Source organism: Pseudophryne corroboree, chromosome 8 (assembly GCF_028390025.1).
Source record: "Pseudophryne corroboree isolate aPseCor3 chromosome 8, aPseCor3.hap2, whole genome shotgun sequence".
Taxonomy (NCBI): domain Eukaryota; kingdom Metazoa; phylum Chordata; class Amphibia; order Anura; family Myobatrachidae; genus Pseudophryne; species Pseudophryne corroboree.
The window spans coordinates 444,735,650-444,757,341 of record NC_086451.1 but is presented as its reverse complement, the minus strand read 5'-3'; the positions used below and the strand labels follow the sequence as shown (position 1 = coordinate 444,757,341).

The following is a 21,692-nucleotide window of genomic DNA, read 5'->3' as shown; positions in this document are numbered from 1 at the left end:
GACACAGAAGGAGCTGTATTAGGCAGACAGGCAGTTTTGGCAGTAGCCATGTCAGCCACTATCTTATTTAAGTCCTCCCCAAACAGAATATCCCCCTTGAAAGGGAGTACCTCCAGGGTTTTTCTAGAGTCCAGATCCACAGACCAGGATCTCAGCCACAATATCCTGCGAGCCAGGACTGACGTAGTAGAGGCCCTGGCTGCTAGGATACCGGCATCAGAAGCCGCCTCTTTAATATAGCGAGAAGCTGTGACAATACATGACAAGCATTGTCTAGCATGGTCAGAGGAGATTTCAGCCTCTAACTCCAAGGCCCATGCTTCAATAGCCTCTGCCGCCCATGTAGCTGCAATAGTGGGCCTTTGTGCAGTACCCGTGAGGGTGTAAATCGCTTTTAGACAACCCTCGACACGTTTATCCGTAGGCTCTTTTAGAGACGTGACGGTAGTGACAGGTAGAGCTGAGGAAACCACCATCCTAGCCACATGTGAGTCTACTGGAGGAGGCGTTTCCCAATTCTTAGACAGCTCTGGCGCGAGGGGATAGCGAGCCAGCATCTTCTTTTGAGGCACAAACTTCGTACCCGGGCTTTGCCAGGGTTCCTGACGTATATCCACTAGGTGGTCAGAGTGAGGTAAAACTTGTTTAATCACCTTCTGACGCTTGAACCTATCTGGTTTCTTAGGAGGAATGGATGGCTCGGGATCATCCGTAATCTGCAGAATTAACTTAATAGCCTCCAAAAGATCAGGAACATCCACATGTGAACTACCCTCCCCATCAGCCGTATCTGAGTCAGAACCTGTGGGGTCAGTGTATGTGCTGTCTTCATCAGACGAGGTGTCAGTGACAGCAGTGGATTGTGAGGAGACGAGCGCTCGCTTAGAGGACCTCTTGGACTTAGGCGAGCGTTGGTCAGACTTTTTAGTAGTCAGGGACTGGTTCAACTTCTTTAAGTGAGCAGATAAATCGTCCGCCCACGGCGGGTTAGCTGCAGGGACCACATACGGTTGTACCGGCATTGGGGGTCCCATAGGGGGTGTTAGTTTATGAACTAGCGTATGCAGAAGCATGGAAAAAGCGGCCCACGGAGGTTCAGTATGTGCCTCCGTTGCCACAGTCCCACTGGGGGGCAAGGAGCCCCCAGAACCAGAGCCCACAGCTGCTATATTCTCCTCACAGGGATCTGTGGCTTCAGCAACACCAGCAGTGTGTTCTGCCCCAGAACCGTTACCCTCAGAAGCAGACATGATATAACTTGCAGTATGAGGTAACACAGTACAATTATTAGCAGCACTATACCTCTAAACCCAAACCCCTGCGCAGTGTAGTCAGCACCAGCAAAGATAAAGGAGAGATATGGTGACTAAATCACAGATAAAAATACGTAATACAGTATATCTTTGTGAAAATCCTATATTAAATAAGACCTGACGCACCAAGCCCCCTCAGGTTATAGAATATAGGGATAGCAAGTTGAGTGAAAGACACGAGATGGACACCACTCAGCTATCAATGCACACACAAATAGTCACAGTTTGTGCAATGCAGAGGTTATTACAGACCCACTTACCACCTCCCGAAGCGCGGCCACGCGATCCTGGAGAGCCCCAGCCGTGTGTGCCCAACGTGAAGTAAACCGGAGCCTCTGCTGTAGGTACCCGGCAACCAGGGCTCGGGAGTGTACAGCGCCGCTGGGGAGAGCTGGAGCCGCAGCAGTGAATGTCAGAAGACATTTACCACCGCTGCTGCCCTTGAAGTCTTCACTTTTTACCTCCTAAAAAGCTTTTCTTAGGACTGCCTGGAGCAGCCCCTCTGTTAAGTGCCTGCTTACTGCAGCGCCAACTTACAAAACTGAGCTCCTGTGCTGGGAGGCGGGGTTATAGAGGAGGCGGCGCTGTGCATTCTGGGAACAGTCAAAGCTTTGAGCCTGTTGGTGCCTCGGATCAAGATCCTACTCTACACCCCATTGTCCAAACTTGTGGAGCCCAGTGTACCCCGCAGCAGAAAGTAACCATTCTATACACAATGGAACCTATTAATTAATTGAAGACCAGTGACACCACTGAGAAAGCAGTTGCCTGAGTGATCTCTCTGGTCCCTAAGGCTCTGATAGGCCGTGATCTCATGAACAGGGGTTTAGCCCCCAACAAGTATGCTTCTAGTGAATGTAGCTGATTGGTGCACTTTAAGGCTACTCCTACAAAGATCATGTTATCCTGTAACTCCTCCCATTAGGATCCAAAGTCATGTCACATGACTCTTTTGCAACCCATAAATTACCGATTTGTTGGGATCATCTGCAGCTTGTACAAATTCCAGCGCCTCTGGGGAGGAGCAGCGCACAACATCCAAGCGCCCCCTATGAAATGCTCTGAGCGAGACGCCCTCACAAGTGGCACAAAGAGAGCCATGTAACCTGGGCAAGAGGGCAGAATAAACGTCAGGCACGCTAGACAAGGACCCAATTACCTGTAAGTACAGATAAGCTCATCCTCCTCTAAATACCCTACCTATAATACGCCAGCTGGAGGCAGATTTGCAGAAAAGCTCCAGGTCTCATGTTGTGCCTCTGGGGAAATTTCTTCCCAAAATCAGGAAAAGAGAAGCAGCAGATGTCAAGGTCATTGACCAATCTGGTGGCGAAAAGACAAAACAAGCCGTCAGGTACAGGGATATCACATATATTAACAAGCTGTATGTATAAATGTAGGAGGGTGTGATACCACACTCTTCCCACAACAGATGCACAGGAGCCTCACATGATTACACTGTGCTGCTGATAAAGCTTACAATGGCCACATGCAGCTCCTGCCACTTTACACATGGCTACAGGGATCACCTCTCCTGAAACGACACCTTAACCAAACTCTAGAAACGGCACTTGATGAAGTGGCTCCAGCTACCCATCACACTTAGATGTCAACCGTGGCACTCTAAATACACTAGACACCTACAAAAACTCTCACGTAAAGTAGAACGCCAGTGGCGTAAATCTCGTCGTTCAAGTTACTTTCTCACATATAAGACCACCTACCACTCTTATCGTAATGCTCTGGACACTGCCAAATAAACATATTCCCAATCTCTCATCTCTGCTCAAGCCTCTAACCCCAAGCGACTTTTTAATACATTTAAATATCTTCTTGTCCCTCCCTCACCCAACCCACCAGCCACTGTCAGTGCCCAAGATCTTGCTTCCTATTTCAAGAACAAGATCCGAAATGAAATGGTATGCTCTTCTACAGCCAGTGACCTGCTCAATTCCCTGCCTGTACCCTCTAACACCGTCTTCTTCCTTTGATCCTACAAATGAAGATATAGTATCTGCACTCTTTTCATCTGCCTACTCTTATACCTCTCCCGTTGACTCTATACCCTCACATATTAGTAAAGCTCTGTCGGCTGTGCTCATCCCAACCTTAACGAAAATCAGTAATCTCTGTCTACTGGTATCTTTCCTTCTCTATAAAAGCATGCAGTGATTACTCCCATTCTGGGGGAAAAAAACAAACAAAAAAACTCTGACCCGAACTCTCTCTCAAACTACCGTCCCATCTCTCAGCTCCCATGCCCCTCCAAGCTACTTCAGAGACTTGCCTACACTCGCCTCACACACTTTCTTAACTCACACAGCCTACTGGACCCACTTCAGTCAGGATTTCGTGCCCAACACTCCACAGAGACAGCACTGACTAAGGTAGTGAATGATTTGGTCACTGCTAAATCTAAAGGACATTTCTCTCTACTTATTCTCCTTGATCTCTCTGCTGCTTTTGACACTGTTGACCACTTTCTTCTCATACAAACACTACAATCCCCAGGTATTCAGGACACAGCCCTTTCTTGGTTCTCATCCTACCTATCTAATCGCTCCTTCAGTGTTTGTTTCTCTGATTCCACCTCCTCTTCGCTACCTCTCTCAGTTGGAGTACCGCAAGGCTCAGTCCTAGGTCCTCTGCTTTTCTCTATCTATACCACATCTCTTGGCAAACTAATCAACGCTGTCGGATTTCAGTACCAGCTGTATGCGTATGATACTCAAATCTACCTATCCTCCCCTGATTTGTCACCATCTGTATTGGGCCGTGTCACTGAATGCCTCTCTGCCATTTCATCTTGGATGACATCTCGCCACCTCAAACTTAATATTTCCAAAACAGAATTAATTATATTTCCACCGACCAATAGTAGTTTCCAACCTGATATCTCTATCACTGTTGAGAACTCGGCAATCACCCCTACCCCACAAGCTCGCTGCCTAGGTGTCATTCTTGCCTCTGAACTGTCCTTTGTTCCCCACATTCAATCTGTCTCAAGATCATGTTACATACATCTAAGAAACATATCCAAAATACGACCATATCTTACACAAGGCACTGCTAAAACTCTAATCCATGCTCTCATTATCTCCCGCATTGATTATTGTAATAGTCTCCTGACCGGTCTTCCCAAACATAGGCTCTCGCCACTACAATCCATTTTGAATGCAGCTGCGAGGCTAATCTTCCTCGCTAGACGTTCATCGTCTGCTGATCCGCTCTGTCAGTCCCTCCATTGGTTACCGGTATTAAATATAAAATACTTTCACTGACATACAAGGCTATTAATCAAACTGCACCAACATACGTCTCTTCACTCATCTCAAAATATCTCCCTACCCGACCTCTCCGCTCTGCACAAGATCTACGTCTTTCATCCACACGTATTACTTGGTCACACTCAAAATTACAGGACTTAATCCGGGCTTCACCCAATCTGTGGAATGCCCTCCCACGCACAATAAGACTCGCCTCTAGTCTCCAAACCTTTAAACGTTCCCTGAAAACTCATCTCTTCAGACAAGCCTATCAAATTCCAGACCCACCCACATAACCTTCAGTGCTTCCCTATCTAATTACATCCTCTCTGTACAGTATACATAACATCACACATTTTGACACATTTGTCATCATACAACCCATTAAGAACCTAGCAATCTGGTGGACCATTATGCAATAGATAGCATCTATCCTTGTGTATCTATGCCTATTTCCCTATAGATTGTAAGCTTGCGAGCAGGGCCTTCCTACCTCTATGTCTGTCTGTTTTTACCCAGTTTTGTTCTATTACTGTTGTTCTAATTGTAAAGCGCAACGGAATATGCTGCGCTATAAAAGAAACGGTTAATAAATAAATAACATCTCTAATAAACTAAAATACACTCATAATTATCATTTTTATAACTTGCTGATTGACTACAGACCTAGTCTATGGATGGACATATCAAATAATGTTCGACAACCACCAATATTCAATGAAAATGCTTTTTCCATTTGATATCGAGTTTGCAGTAGTTGCCACTTTCTTATTCTGGCTGCAGATAGCTCACCAAATAGCCCAATACTACACCTGCAGTATGGTGTACTAAGCAGCATGTTTGTACAGGCGTACTCACTGTTACATACAATCAGTAACGGCCTCTGGGCAGGTGTGCATCTAGAGAAGGGGAGGCCAGTGTAAAAGGGCTCCGTCTGGTCCCCCTCCTTTCCAGCCAGCAGGCTCTGGGCACTAGGGGACCCTAGCACTGTCTCAGAATCTAGTGAGCATATGCAGGTCTCTGGGAAAATGGTGCAATGCCTATTTTCCCAGTGATTTCTTTACATTCATGAAACACCAGGAAAATGGCTGCCGTGCCATTTTCCTAGCAATTTCTTCAGTGCTGTTCTTGTCGCCGTGGAACTCTGCACACACGGCACCCATTATAAATACGCCAGTGCTTCTGGGAGCGAAGTGGAACACAACAGTGTCTCACTGTAGCACTCTAACACAGTGACAAGATGGTGCAGCGTATGCTTAGAAGACCAAACGGCGACCATCTTAGTAGAGGATTAATGCTTCCATAAAGGCGCATCATTCTCTAAAGGGAATATAAAGTATGTCCTGTTGAGCTGTTGCGGCAGGATAAAGTAAGGAGAACATCACACTATAAAGAGGATAAACATAAACTGTATTGGCAGCCACAATATTTATTATATTATAATGTATATTGACAAACTTTATATACATGACAAACTTTAAATGATCTTTATTTCATTACTGCTATGGTGTTTATCAGACAGAGTATAATGGTATATGTGGGTTTCTACATCTTGATTTTATTATGTTTCTAAAAACACAACTCTGGGCCTAATTCAGACCTGATCGCAGCAGCAAAATTGTTCTCTAATGGGCAAAACCATGTGCACTGCAGGTGGGGCAGATGTAACATGTGCAGAGAGAGTTAGATTTGGGTGGGGTGTGTTCAAACCGAAATCTATATTGCAGTGTAAAAATAAAACAGCCAGTATTTACCCTGCACAGAAACAAAATAACCCACCAATATCTAACTCTCCCTGCGCATGTTATATCTCCCCCTCCCACACACACACCACCTGCAGTGCGCATAGTTTTGCCCATTAGAGAAAGATTTTGCTGCTGTGATCAGGTCTGAATTAGGCCCTGAACCCAGAAGATGCGAGACCAATTTAAAGGAGGAACACAACAGACGCTGTATGAGTGAAATAATCCTTTTAGCCTGATGATGGGCTCTTTGTTTCCAGTAATATTATAATTTCTATTAAATTAGTGACCCAGATCCGCACAAGGGCTCTTTATGTGACAACAGAACGATCCTTTGAGCACACACCATTACATGGGCAGAAATAAATTATTTCTCTATATACAAATATCGTTTTTCACTGTAAGGGAGATCTTAGTCGGCTATGTACGGATGAGATGGGGCGTACTGGAGGATATAAAGGCCTCTGATTAGGGTGCTGTTCTTCCTGGATATTTTGTTCATTAAAGTAACTTCTGTAGCGCCGGCATATACCATTGCGCTTTAGAACTGGGCACAAAACAGTGATTAAAAACAGTTATTAAAACGTAACTGAAGAACAAGAGGCAAAGAGGTAAGAGGGCCCTGCTTACAATTTGCCGACAATCAGAATGTCAACATCAACGGGAAATCAACGTCATGTCAGCATTGAAAGACTGTCGACGGGCAGCATGATCATTGTACGTATGCCCATAGCAGTGGTGAGTATTACTGATGCTAACCCTAACATTGCCCTAACTTTCCACAATGGGCCTAATTCAGAGATACACATAAACCCAGGGGTGTAGCGAGGGTGGCTCCGGGGGAGCACGAGCTCCAGGCGCCAGAAAAGTTAGAGGACGCGCCGCAGAGCAGGAGGAGAAGGAGCAGAGGAGGCGCACACTGACTCGGAGATTAGAGCAGGTAGAGGCGTCAGCAGGAGACATTGAAAGACAGCATATGCTGGAGCTCTCTCTGCCCCTCAAGCTGCTGCGGAGCAGCTATTTCTGCCACTCATACAAGTCTGGGACATTATTTTTGTTGAGAAATTGGGAGATTATCAGATCTGGGGAGGTTGTCAGTTTTGGGGCATTATTTTCACTAAGGGATTGGGGAGTTGTGAGGTCAGGTCAGTCAAGGGGCATACATAGTGTTTTTAAATTAATTGAATTAAAAAAGTAAATAATTGAATACAGCTACTTCCATAGTGGCTCTACTGTTGTGTAACGTGTATGAGGGTCTTTACCATGGCATAACGTGTATAAGGGGCTCTACTGTGGCATAATATGTATAAGCAGCTCTACTGTGTGATGTAATGTGAATAATGGACACTACTGTGCAGTGTAATGTGAATTCGTACTATTATGTGGCCACGCCCCAATATTTTAGTTGCTCGCCCTCGGCGCGCACTGTCCATATTTTATAGATGGGGGCACCCAAAAGGAAACTTTCGCTATGAGCTCTACAAGGTCTAGAACTGACCGTCACCAATTTAATTATTGTTTCATTTCAAATGTAAAATGTTTTCACATATTGGCCAGGCCCCCAATTCAGTATAGGGGAGAGGGGTGCAAAAAAATAAGAATTTACTTACCGATAATTCTATTTCTCGTAGTCCGTAGTGGATGCTGGGGACTCCGTAAGGACCATGGGGAATAGCGGCTCCGGAGACTGGGCACAAAAGTAAAGCTTTAGAACTACCTGGTGTGCACTGGCTCCTCCCCCCATGACCCTCCTCCAAGCCTCAGTTAGGATACTGTGCCCGGACGAGCGTACACAATAAGGAAGGATTTTGAATCCCGGGTAAGACTCATACCAGCCACACCAATCACACCAGATAACTTGTGATCTAAACCCAGTTAACAGCATGATAACAGAGGAGCCTCTAGAAAAGATGGCTCACTACAGCAATAACCCGATTTTTTGGTAACAATAACTATGTACCAGTATTGCAGACAATCCGCACTTGGGATGGGCGCCCACCATCCACTACGGACTACGAGAAATAGAATTATCGGTAAGTAAATTCTTATTTTCTCTGACGTCCTAGTGGATGCTGGGGACTCCGTAAGGACCATGGGGATTATACCAAAGCTCCCAAACGGGCGGGAGAGTGCGGATGACTCTGCAGCACCAAATGAGAGAACTCCAGGTCCTCCTCAGCCAGGGTATCAAATTTGTAGAATTTTACAAACGTATTTGCTCCTGACCAAGTAGCTGCTCGGCAAAGTTGTAAAGCCGAGACCCCTCGGGCAGCCGCCCAAGATGAGCCCACCTCCCTTGTGGAGTGGGCATTTACAGATTTTTGGCTGTGGCAGGCCTGCCACAGAATGTGCAAGCTGAATTGTACTACAAATCCAACGAGCAATAGTCTGCTTAGAAGCAGGAGCACCCAGCTTGTTGGGTGCATACAGGATAAACAGCGAGTCAGATTTTCTGACTCCAGCCGTCCTGGAAACATATTTTCAGGGCCCTGACAACGTCTAGCAACTTGGAGTCCTCCAAGTCCCTAGTAGCCGCAGGCACCACCATAGGTTGGTTCAGGTGAAACGCTGAAACCACCTTAGGGAGAAACTGAGGACGAGTCCTCAATTCCGCCCTGTCCGAATGGAAAATCAGATAAGGGCTTTTACAGGATAAAGCCGCCAATTCTGACACGCGCCTGGCCCAGGCCAGGGCCAACAGCATGACCACCTTCCATGTGAGATATTTTAACTCCACAGATTTAAGTGGTTCAAACCAATGTGACTTTTGGAACCCAAAAACTACATTGAGATCCCAAGGTGCCACTGGAGGCACAAAAGGAGGCTGTATATACAGTACCCCTTTTACAAACGTCTGAACTTCAGGGACTGAAGCTAGTTCTTTTTGGAAGAAAATTGACAGGGCCGAAATTTGAACCTTAATGGACCCCAATTTCAGGCCCATAGACACTCCTGTTTGCAGGAAATGTAGGAATCGACCCAGTTGAAATTCCTCCGTCGGGCCTTACTGGCCTCGCACCACGCAACATATTTTCGCCAAATGCGGTGATAATGTTTTGCGGTTACATCCTTCCTGGCTTTGATCAGGATAGGGATGACTTCACCTGGAATGCCTTTTTCCTTCAGGATCCGGCGTTCAACCGCCATGCCGTCAAACGCAGCCGCGGTAAGTCTTGGAACAGACAGGGTCCTTGCTGGAGCAGGTCCCTTCTTAGAGGTAGAGGCCACGGATCCTCCGTGAGCATCTCTTGAAGTTCCGGTTACCAAGTCCTTCTTGGCCAATCCGGAGTCACGAATATAGTGCTTACTCCTCTCCATCTTATAATTCTCAGTACCTTGTGTATGAGAGGCAGAGGATGGAACACATACACTGACCGGTACACCCACGGTGTTACCAGAGCGTCTACAGCTATTGCCTGAGGGTCGCTTGACCTGGCGCAATACTTGTCGAGTTTTATAAACATGTGGAAGACTTCTGGGTGAAGTCCCCACTCTCCCAGGTGGAGGTCGTGTCTGCTGAGGAAGTCTGCTTCCCAGTTGTCCACTCCCGGAATGAATACTGCTGACAGTGCTATCACATGATTTTCCGCCCAGCGAAGAATCCTTGCAGCTTCTGCCATTGCCTCCTGCTTCTTGTGTCACCCTGTCTGTTTACGTGGGTGACTGCCGTGATGTTGTCCGAATGGATCAACTCCGGGTGACCTTGAAGCAGAGGTCTTGCTGAGCTTAGAGCATTGTAAATGGCCCTTAGCTTCAGGATATTTATGTGAAGTGATGTCTCCCGGCTTGACCATAAGCTCTGGAAATCCCTTCCCTGTGTGACTGCTCCCCAGCCTCGCAGGCTGGCATCCGTGGTCACCAGGACCCAGTCCTGAATGTCGAATCTGCGGCCCTCTAGAAGATGAGCACTCTGCAACCACCACAGGAGAGACACCCTTGTGCTTGGTGACAGGGTTATCCGCTGATGCATCTGAAGATGCGACCCGGACCATTTGTCCAGCAGGTCCCACTGGAAAGTTCTTGCGTGGAATCTGCCGAATGGGATTGCTTCGTAGGAAGCCACCATTTTTCCCAGAACCCTTTCATTGATGTACTGAGACTTGGCTCGGTTATAGGAGGTTCCCGACTAGCTCGGATAACTCCCTGACTTTCTCCTCCGGGAGAAACACCTTTTTCTGGACTGTGTCCAGGATCATCCCTAGGAACAGAAGACGAGTCGTCGGAATCAGCTGCGATTTTGGAATATTGAGAATCCAATCGTGCTGCCGCAACACTACCTGAGATAGTGCTACACCGACCTCCAACTGTTCCCTGGATCTTACCCTTATCAGGGAATCGTCCAAGTAAGGGATAACTAAAATTCCCTTCCTTCGAAGGAGTATCATCATTTCGGCCATTACCTTGGTAAAGACCCGGGGTGCCGTGGACCATCCATACGGCAGCGTCTGAAACTGATAGTGACAGTTCTGTACCACAAACCTGAGGTACCCTTGGTGAGAAGGGTAAATTGGGACATGAAGGTAAGCATCCTTGATGTCCCGAGACATCATGTAGTCCCCTTCTTCCAGGTTCGCAATCACTGCTCTGAGTGACTCAATCTTGAATTTGAACCTCCGTATGTAAGTGTTCAAGATTTTAGATTTAGAATCGGTCTCACCGAGCCGTCCGGCTTCAGTACCACAACAGTGTGGAATAATACCCCGTTCCCTGTTGCAGGAGGGGTACCTTGATTATCACCTGCTGGGAATACAGCTTGTGAATGGCTTCCAAAACTGCCTCCCTGTCAGAGGGAGACATCGGTAAAGCCGACTTTAGGAAACGGCGAGGGGGAGACGTCTCGAATTCCAATTTGTACCCCTGAGATATCACCTGAAGGATCCAGGGGTCTACTTGCGAGTGAGCCCACTGCGCGCTGAAATTCATTGAGACGGGCCCCCACCGTGCCAGATTCTGCTTGTAAAGCCCCAGCGTCATACTGAGGGCTTGGCAGAGGCGGGAGAGGGCTTCTGTTCCTGGGAACTGGCTGATTTCTGCAGCCTTTTTCCTCTCCCTCTGTCACGGGGCAGAAATGAGGAACCTTTTGTCCGCTTGCCCACGAAAGGACTGCGCCTGATAATACGGCGTCTTCTTATGTTGAGAGGCGACCTGGGGTACAAACGTGGATTTCCCAGCTGTTGCCGTGGCCACCAGGTCTGAAAGACCGACCCCAAATAACTCCTCCCCTTAATAAGGTAATACTTCCAAATGCCGTTTGGAATCCGCATCACCTGACCACTGTCGTGTCCATAACCCTCTACTGGCAGAAATGGACAACGCACTTAGACTTGATGCCAGTCGGCAAATATTCCGCTGTGCATCACGCATATATAGAAATGCATCTTTTAAATGCTCTATAGGCAATAATATACTGTCCCTATCTAGGGTATCAATATTTTCAGTCAGGGAATCCGACCACGCCAACCCAGCACTGCACATCCAGGCTGAGGCGATTGCTGGTCGCAGTATAACACCAGTATGTGTGTAAATACATTTTAGGATACCCTCCTGCTTTCTATCAGCAGGATCCTTAAGGGCGGCCATCTCAGGAGAGGGTAGAGCCCTTGTTCTTACAAGCGTGTGAGCGCTTTATCCACCCTAGGGGGTGTTTCCCAACGCACCATAACCTCTGGCGGGAAAGGATATAATGCCAATAACATTTTAGAAATTATCAGTTGTTATCGGGGGAAAACCACGCATCATCACACACCTCATTTCATTTCTCAGATTCAGGAAAACTACAGGTAGTTTTTCCTCACCGAACATAATACCCCTTTTTGGTGGTACTCGTATTATCAGAAATGTGTAAAACATTTTTCATTGCCTCAATCATGTAACGTGTGGCCCTACTGGAAGTCACATTTGTCTCTTCACCGTCGACACTGGAGTCAGTATCCGTGTCGGCGTCTATATCTGCCATCTGAGGTAACGGGCGCTTTAGAGCCCCTGACGGCCTATGAGACGTCTGGACAGGCACAAGCTGAGTAGCCGGCTGTCTCATGTCAACCACTGTCTTTTATACAGAGCTGACACTGTCACGTAATTCCTTCCAACAGTTCATCCACTCAGGTGTCGACCCCCTAGGGGGTGACATCACTATTACAGGCAATCTGCTCCGTCTCCACATCATTTTCCTCCTCATACATGTCGACACAAACATACCGACACACAGCACACACACAGGGAATGCTCTGATAGAGGACAGGACCCCACTAGCCCTTTGGGGAGACAGAGGGAGAGTTTGCCAGCACACACCAGAGCGCTATATATATATATACAGGGATAACCTTATATAAGTGTTTTTCCCCTTATAGCTGCTGTATTTTTAATACTGCGCGTAATTAGTGCCCCCCTCTCTTTTTTAACCCTTTCTGTAGTGTAGTGACTGCAGGGGAGAGCCAGGGAGCTTCCCTCCAACGGAGCTGTGAGGGAAAATGGCGCCAGTGTGCTGAGGAGATAAGGCCGCCGAGAAGGGGGCGGAGCCTATCTCCCGTTTTTCTGTGTATTCTGGCAGGGGTTAAATTCATCCATATAGCCCAGGAGCTATATGTGATGCATTTTTTTGCCATCCAAGGTGTTTCTATTGCGTCTCAGGGCGCCCCCCCCCAGCGCCCTGCACCCTCAGTGACCGGAGTGTGAAGTGTGCTGAGAGCAATGGCGCACAGCTGCAGTGCTGTGCGCTACCTTGTTGAAGACAGGACGTCTTCTGCCGCCGATTTTCCGGACCTCTTCTGTCTTCTGGCTCTGTAAGGGGGCCGGCGGCGCGGCTCTGGGACCGAGCTCCATGGCTGGGCCTGTGATCGGTCCCTCTGGAGCTAATGGTGTCCAGTAGCCTAAGAAGCCCAATCCACTCTGCACGCAGGTGAGTTCGCTTCTTCTCCCCTTAGTCCCTCGATGCAGTGAGCCTGTTGCCAGCAGGTCTCACTGAACATAAAAAACCTAAAACTAAACTTTTCACTAAGCAGCTCAGGAGAGCCACCTAGTGTGCACCCTTCTCGTTCGGGCACAAAAATCTAACTGAGGCTTGGAGGAGGGTCATGGGGGGAGGAGCCAGTGCACACCAGGTAGTTCTAAAGCTTTACTTTTGTGCCCAGTCTCCTGCGGAGCCGCTATTCCCCATGGTCCTTACGGAGTCCCCAGCATCCACTAGGACGTCAGAGAAAATACCCTTGCTCTGGGCACCATGGCATCTAGCTACACCTCTGCATAAACCCAATGCTTTACGTACAGCTACAATGTTTGAGGGTCTGCACATGTGCAGAACGGGTCCTGAGTTGTAACTTGCAGATCCTCCCCTAGCTGCAGAATGATTGACATGCATTTGGGGGGCAGAGCAGGGGACAGCGTTGCCCTCGGTTTGTAGGAGTATTGAGGCCAGAGGCTGCATGTTTGGATACAGATTTCCTGGCCTGGGAGAGGAGTTTCGGTGGCCAGTGGGAGTAAGCTGAGGCTCCCGGATCATCGCTGCATAGAGAAGGTGTGTTGTTTCCTGCAGGCGCCCCCCTGTGGCATTAGCATATTTGAGCAGCGCTGGAACAGTCCTGTAACTGGGAATGGGAGCAGGTAATGAATGTATGAGAGACTCAATATTGTGCAGAAGGGGCACCACTACTATGGGCTCTACATAAGGGGCACTACCACTACAGTGGGCATTGCATAAGGGGCACTACTACTGTGGGTGCTACTACTGGGCTTTGTGTATAAGGGGCACTACTGTGTGTCATAACATGAATAAGGGACACTACTATCGGGTGTAATGTGAATAAGATTGTACTACTGTTCGGTATAATTTGAATTAGGGGTACTATTGCGTGACCACGCCACTTTCTTTTTGAGGACACGCCCCTTTATTGCATGCGTGTGCAATCCCTTTATTAGATAGGCACCTGGGGAGAGGAGAGGCGAGTTCCACCACCACTCTAGGTCGGGATCCCGGCGGTGGAAATAGCGACGCCGAAATCCCACCAATCGGAATTCCGACCTGGAGAGCAGCGGGTTCCCTTGAAGGCTCGCTGCGCTTGCCACGCTTCAGGCTTGGTGGCGAGCTTCACTTGCCACATTATTATATTCCCCCACGGGTGGTGGTATGGACCACCACCCGAGTGGAAATACAGAGCGGCGGGCAGTATTTCGACCGCCAGGATCCCTTCATTCGGGGAAATTAACTGCGTCCCTCTAGGACCACTTAAGCACTGGGCAGCAGTAAAGGAACATTTTGCAGGGAAGATTAGTATTGCAGCTGCATTCAAAATTGATTGCATTGGGGGGGGGCTGTTTAGGTGTTTAGTCTATTGCAATGTTGTAATGAGTGTATGAATTGGGATGCGGTCAAGATCCCGCCAGACGGAATCCTGGCGGTCAGAATACCGACACCGGAATCCCGACTGGCACAATCCCGACATATTCTCCCTCCGTGGGTGTCCACGACACCCATAGAGGAAGAATAAATTAGTGTGCCGAGCGTAGCGAGGCACCGTGCCCGCAGTGTGGCGAGCGCAGCGAGCCCGCAAGGGGCTGCGTTCTGCTCGCCACCCGTCGGGATTGTGCTGGTCGGGATTCCGGTGTCAGTATTCCGACCGCCGGGATCCCGTCCAGCGGGATTTCGTACTGATCCCTATGAATGTAGTGTCGTGTTTGCTGAGGGCCGCATGACATGAACAGGAAGCGTTTCTCAGCATGAGTCCAGTCAGTAGCAAACAGCAGATGAGGTATACTCAATTACGGCGGCCATTTTGTAGTCTGAACCAGTATTCGTGTGAGGGCGGCCTATCAATGTGCTAGGCGGCTAGGGACATCACTGATGCACTTTGCAGTTATGTAGAGAAATAATCTGTGCAAATGATTTCTCTTTACACGTTTTACTGATAATCCATAGAAAAATAATGAAGACATTTCTCCATTAGTTACATTACTATGGTACTCCTGCAATGCCAGACCAGCATTCATTATGTCAGTGTTACATGATTAAACAGAGCTCAGAACGGTCGTCAGGCTTTATGTCCATATTCCCCATGGTTACAGTATTTATTATAACCCCACACCCCCATGCATAGAACCACTCCCCCCCCCCCCCCCCTCCCCTCCCCTCCTCACTCACATGTCCAGGTTCTGCTTGGCTTGCTCTATGTGCTGTTTGGTCTCAGGGGGGAAATTGAAGTACAGCTTCCTTGGGGGAGGAACCCTGGTGATAGGAGTGCGGGGTAGCAGCAGACTGGGACCCCTGGAACTAATGGAGGAGTAAGAAGAGTGATGAAACTATACTTTGAGCAGGATACCGTGTCGCCTTTGGGTAAAAGCCTTCATAAAGTGGTAATATTTCAAAAGCAGCCTGTAACATGGCACTTAGCAGCTGATAGGAGCTGGTTGGTTGGTACTTTATCTCCCTCCAAGGATTAGTACATAGACCCCTCAATCACAAATACTCACTATGGGTAGGTCCTACACTACATGACATCACATTAAACTCCTCACCTTATCCAGGGTACCACACATACAATATAGGGGGAGATTATATCAAAACCTGGAGAGAGATATAAAAGGGGCCTTTGTACTAAGCCATGGAGAGAGATAAAGTACCAGCCATCAGCTCCAGTCATTTTCCAAACGCGGCCTGTAACATGGCAGTTAGGAGCTAGTTGGCTGGTACTCTCTCTCTCTCTCTCCAAGGCTTAGAACATAGGGGTCTATTTACTAAGCTTGGATGGAGGTAAAGTCCACGGAGATAAAGTATCAGCCAATCAGCTCCTAACTGCCATGTCACAGGCTGGGTTTGAAAAATTACAATTGATTGGCTGGTACTTTATCTCCGTCCACTTTATCTCCCTCCAAGGCTTTAGTAAATAGACCCCATAGTCCCCAAAGTATCAAACAACCAGCTCCTAACTGTCATTTCCCACACACGGCCTGTAAGATGATAGGAACTGATTGGTTAGTACTTTATCTCTCTCCAAGGTTTGCTAAATCTCCGCATACTCTCCGATCATCATCATCATCAATAGGCATCCTGGAGGTAAGGAGTTATTACAAAGTCTAGCACTACACTAACATATTATATTGCACACCTTATACCATACATTCCAATATATCACATACCAGTAGTCCAAAACATGGCGCAGCATCGTCACCACCGCCGAGGCATCGGCCGTCGCTTGGTCGTATATCAGGCCGCATGTTCCATCTTCTCCCACCACGAACTGCAGGGGTCATACTCAGTGTCACTGCAAGCAGTGGCGCTGCAAGGCGTTAGTAGTATTTGGGGCGATGTAGTGAGGCATTAGTGAAGAGTAGTGTAGGGAACAGATGTGTGTAATGAGGGGATAGAGCGATAACGAGCTTTAGCTGCAGGCATTATTTGAACCCAATAATAACTTTTGGAAAGTTCCTAATTAGTGCAATGGAAAGATAAAGCGCAGGATGTATGGAGGAAACACTTGTGCTCACACCTGCAAGGTCTTGTCAAACCAGCGGTTGCCGCTATTGGCATGGCTCCCCCCTCCGTGCAACATCTGCGCGGCTGTGCGGCTGCTGTACAGGTCCTCGGAGAACTTCAGTGCCGTAGCATCCAAACACACGGTCATGATGCTGCGCTGGATGCTGCGCACGGAATCCCTGTTCAGCCGATCTGGGGGGCAGACACATAACAGAGTCACGCTTAGTCCTCACTACACCACTGACCAATCACTGTGCAAGCCTCTAAACTCACCCCGGATGAGGGAGCTGTACGCACGCCCCCAGCTATTGCGGTGGTCGGTGGTGAGCACCCCCACTGGCTCCTTGTCGGTCTTCTTGGAGTGCGCTCGCAGAAACAGCATCTGCTGGTGGATCTGATCTTCGGTCAGCGGCGAACCATCACTGTTGTACACATCAAGCTCGAAAAACTGATGGAAGATGGCAAAGCGGCTTATATATTCATTTGAAACAAGACAATGTATTTATTAATAATGATAGGTTGCAAAGTGCAATGATATAATGTAATCTATAGCACCCAATCGGATATCAGCTACTAAATGTCTAAAGTAGCCTGACAATGAAAGATGATAGCCGATTGGTTGGTATGCGCTATGCAATGTCAATCACCCACTGTAGACTCCCTGCAGTGTCCATTAAAGGCCTTAGGGGTCTATTACGAAGCCTTGGATGGAGGTAAAGTGCATGAGATAAAGTACCAGCCAATCAGCTCTTAACTGCCATTTTTCAAACACAGCCTGTAACATGGCAGCTGGGAGCTGATTGGCTGGTACTTTATCTCCATCCAAGGCTTTGTAAATAGACCCCTTAATGACAGGAAGTCCGATATGTTCAGGGGGAAAATTCCTCCTACTCTAGTGATTTAGCGCCAGTAATATTAATACTTCCTGTATATGATATAATGTACATTTGATGATGCTATCAGCCACCCTGTTACAGGACGCATCCAGGCAGGCGCGACGTGCCCTCACCTGGTAGTTCCTGCAGACAGTCACGTGATGAGGGGGAGATTTGTTTGGCGGCTGCAGAAGGACCCGATCCCTCTTGTAGCCGGGCTCTCTACAGGATCCAAAGAACTTGTGATACTGATCAGGGCACAATCTGCGTCCCCGCCATAAGTCTTCCAGACCCTCGGGGCTGTTAGGTAAAAGTAGGAAGAGGGACTTATTCCTTTCGCATTAAGCAAATGACATCATTAGTAAATCAGCTCAATATGAGGACCTTCATCAGGACCACCACAGTGAGCAGATTACAGCAGTAGATTTAATAGATTAGTAGTTATATGATGGGGAGTCGAGCACTTGGAGGACAGAAGCTCATCTAGGTACCTTAAGCTGCTAGGACGAGATGTGCATATCGAATGTGTCACCTGACAGCATAGCCAGGGCTAAATGTCCAATCAGAGGTGCCCCATTCAGTACACACCTCCTGTCCATACAAGTTTAAAGATTCATACCAATACAGATCTGCAGCTGGAACCGGGAAACCAGGGTAGGATAGTCTCACTGGCATTGCTGGTACAAAGCTCAACGGTTCCCCTAGCTTTTAATTTAGAAACGTATAACAGTATCCCAGGTGCACCTCTGTGCGTTGCTTTCCTATATGGTTCGCTGTGTAATGTACCCCACATAGTGTATGTGGGAACCGTCCTCTTACAGGGGTCATGTGCCAGTAAGAGCCCGGGGACGAGGAGCCACCTCTCACTCCAGCAGTGGGTGAGGTACAGGACGTGCGATAAGTAAGCGGGGAACGAGACGGCGCAAGATGGAAATTATAAACTCACCTCTCGATTTTGGCTTTGAAATCCAGGACACCAGAGATCAGTTTAGAAGCAAATCTGAAAACAAAAGGAACATATTAAGAGACCCCGAAGATTAATCAAGGATACAGCGCTCCCACCTCCAACGTGCAGCAGTGTCGGCGATGGGGGACATTTAAACCTTGGGAGACTGGGACATCAGCATTTAGGAATAAGGTCGTGAATTTATTCTTTCTACACATACGGCATAAAGAATAGCCTCACAGTGTGTAAATAGATGATATAGGAGGGTGTGTACTGTACTGTACTGTACTATACTGTGTATGTCAGTGGCCGCTCTGCTGTACTGACCTCAGCTGTCCCCTCCAGTCTTTGTGTTCCTGCTGGGGGAGAATGACAGCTGGGCTGGAGTGTACTGGGAGCGGCAGGTGGTTCTCTAGGTAAACGCACTCTTGTCTCCAATCTGTTAGCTGAGGAGGCAGAAAAAGGTGACAGGTAGATCAGCGGAGATTGGGGCAAGAGAGAAGGGGTATATCAGAGGACATGCAAAGACAGAGGATAAGGGGTGCACATTACAGGGGGGGGGGGGGGGTCAGATTGTGATGAATGACATTTCGGGAAGTTGCTCACCCAGTTGTCAGTGCGCTCCGCTCTCTTCTGTAGCTGATGCTGCACCTCCTCTCCCTGTCCTCTGGGACGTAGAAATTCCTCCACCATTTCCCGGGTGCTCTCCAGCTCATCTTCACTTACCAGGGGCTGGAGGGAGCGCAGGTAATGGGCGAGGATCTGCCGGAGGTCAGGGACTGGCTGGCGGGCAAGCGTAGGGGGAGTGTGTAACCTACGGAGGAAAGAGAAGGGGAGCTGCGGAGGGGAGAGAGCGGTAATCGGGATTAAACAGTCTATTTCTACTAAAAAAGAAGAAGGCGCAAGATTACAGGAATTAGAATTCCCATTATGGGGCAGATTTATCAAAGCTTGGAGAGAGAGATAAAGTACCAACCAATCAGCTCCTAACTGCCACTGTACAGGCTGTTTGAAAAATGGCAGGAGCTGATTGGCTGGTACTTTATTATTTATTAACAGTTTCTTATACAGCGCAGCATATTCCGTCGCGCTTTACAATTGGAACAACAGTAATAGAAGAAAACTGGGTAAAAACGGACAGACATAGAGGTAGGAAGGCCCTGCTCGCAAGCTTACAATCTATAGATCTCTCTCCAGGTTTTGATAAATCTGCCCATGTACCTGTAACCAGATAAACTAAAAGGGAATCATTCCTTTGACAACTACAGCTTTCTGTCTTCATAACCCCCTCCCTTACTGCACTCACTTACCATCAGGTGTATTCCCTGCACACAGGTACATTCAAGTGTATCAATGATCTTATGCGTCAACCTTTTAACAATGCCGCCCTAAGCTATAATGTTGTTTTTACATACGCTTTAGGGTTCTAAAGTGCGATCAGTGCTTTATATAACTCTGAAGAGTATGGAGGCTGCTATAAATGTTACATCCACCATAGGTGGGTGCTGCTACCTCATACTTGCCTACTTTTGAAAAGGCATTTCAGGGAGATGTGAAAGTAACACCTATCAGCGCGGATGTGTACTGCTGTATCTGAGAGGCGTGTCATGAAAATGACTTACATCCAAATGTAAATGAGCCCCAAAGTTAGTAAGATCTACTTGTTAAAGAAAAGACACTGATATTTCGCAGGATTTGTTCATGTAATGTGTTTTACGAGAGGTTCCATATACTGTAAGTGGCCATGAGAAACCTTATTTAAAATGCATGTAGCCATAGGGATCATTGTGCCTTATAACCAATATAGGGAAATGGCACGGATGATCCCATTTGAATGTATATAGCTCTGATTTCTTTTTTTCCCCAAGAATGTAAAAAGGTGCAATGAGGGAGATTGCTGAACTATTCAGGGAGTCTGCTGCTATTTCAGGGAGTCTCCTGCAGAATGAGGGAGGGTAGGCAACTATGTCTACCTTTTCCCAATACAAAGAACCGATTACTACAATACAAAACAATGATATTATAATAAGAATGTATTCCAGACTCACAGCACCTTACGTACAACTGCCTAACTAATACACGCTGACTACAGTCTCTACATAGGAAGCACAGTACTGGGAGTTGCAATGCACATGTAGTAAGGACAGCAGAGCTATTAACACTGAAGGTGCCGCAATGCTCTGCATGTTTTGAGGAAACTCTGCCAAAGCTGTAAACATACAGTAGTTGCAATGCTTTAAATCTCCCTAACAAAACATTAATGCAACACAGGTCCCTAAAGCCAAAATACCATGCTGGTGCCTATTGCATGTAATTACACAGCAGTCAGAAAGCTGCAATGCTCTGCAAGTCTGTCTTATCATCATGAAGTGTGATAGGCTGCAGGCATTTAGAAAACAGGAATAATGTGATATCTCACCGAAACCCTGAGAGGTGCTATGTAATATATCATATTCCGGATCATCCTGCCAGCTGCTGGCTCCCCTCCTCCTCTCTGGGACAAGGGGAAATTTACCCCCAGGAGTTGTCCACGGCAAGTGGTGTGGGGGAAGGAATAGGCCTGAGTGGCATGGGTGGGACAGATCCACACTTCCTGCTGGGTGGAGCCTGCATGAGAGGATAGCTTGTACACACACACGTGTGTGGGAAACATATGTTGTGGTGGATATATAAAGTGACCTTCTATATGCAGGCAGTGTGAATGTCTGACCTCTGGTAATGTGATGTCACTGCTTTGTCATTACACTTCTTGTGAGCAAGGTACTGGTTTATAAGGGTCACTAGAAGAACACAATGTGCAGAGATGCAGGACACTGCCTTGTGGTGAGATCCTGCACACAGACTGGGCTCAGGGAAAGCATGCTGCCTGCAGTGTCCAGCCCCCAGCCCCTGATTGTGTGATGCTGAGGCATGCACATTCCATAGCTGCCCACAGTGCCCAGGAAACCATGCCCAGCCCTGCCCAGAGCATGTTAAATAAACACTGTGTGCTCGCCCTGACCATGCATACAAAAATCTAGAGTCATACATATTTCTCATACGTCCTAGAGGATGCTGGGGATGCTTCAAGAACCATGGGGTACAG

At 47.6% G+C, this 21,692-nt stretch overlaps 1 protein-coding gene across 1 annotated transcript in view; it reads right to left on the bottom strand.

Moving 5' to 3' along the window:
• Positions 1–21,221, bottom strand: part of LOC134949524 (carnitine O-acetyltransferase-like) — a 28,723-nt gene extending 7,502 nt beyond the window's left edge. The window contains exons 1-11 of the mRNA XM_063938149.1: positions 21,027–21,221; positions 19,214–19,444; positions 18,935–19,053; positions 18,608–18,661; positions 17,796–17,961; positions 17,060–17,234; positions 16,800–16,978; positions 16,450–16,550; positions 15,455–15,583; positions 2,514–2,636; positions 2,284–2,419 (exon numbers count right to left, since the gene is read on the bottom strand). Of these exons, the coding sequence (XP_063794219.1) occupies positions 2,284–2,419; positions 2,514–2,636; positions 15,455–15,583; positions 16,450–16,550; positions 16,800–16,978; positions 17,060–17,234; positions 17,796–17,961; positions 18,608–18,661; positions 18,935–19,053; positions 19,214–19,444; positions 21,027–21,071 (1,458 nt within the window). The 5' untranslated portion in view covers positions 21,072–21,221. The remainder of the gene's footprint in view (positions 1–2,283; positions 2,420–2,513; positions 2,637–15,454; positions 15,584–16,449; positions 16,551–16,799; positions 16,979–17,059; positions 17,235–17,795; positions 17,962–18,607; positions 18,662–18,934; positions 19,054–19,213; positions 19,445–21,026) is intronic.
• Positions 21,222–21,692: the final 471 nt, after the last annotated feature.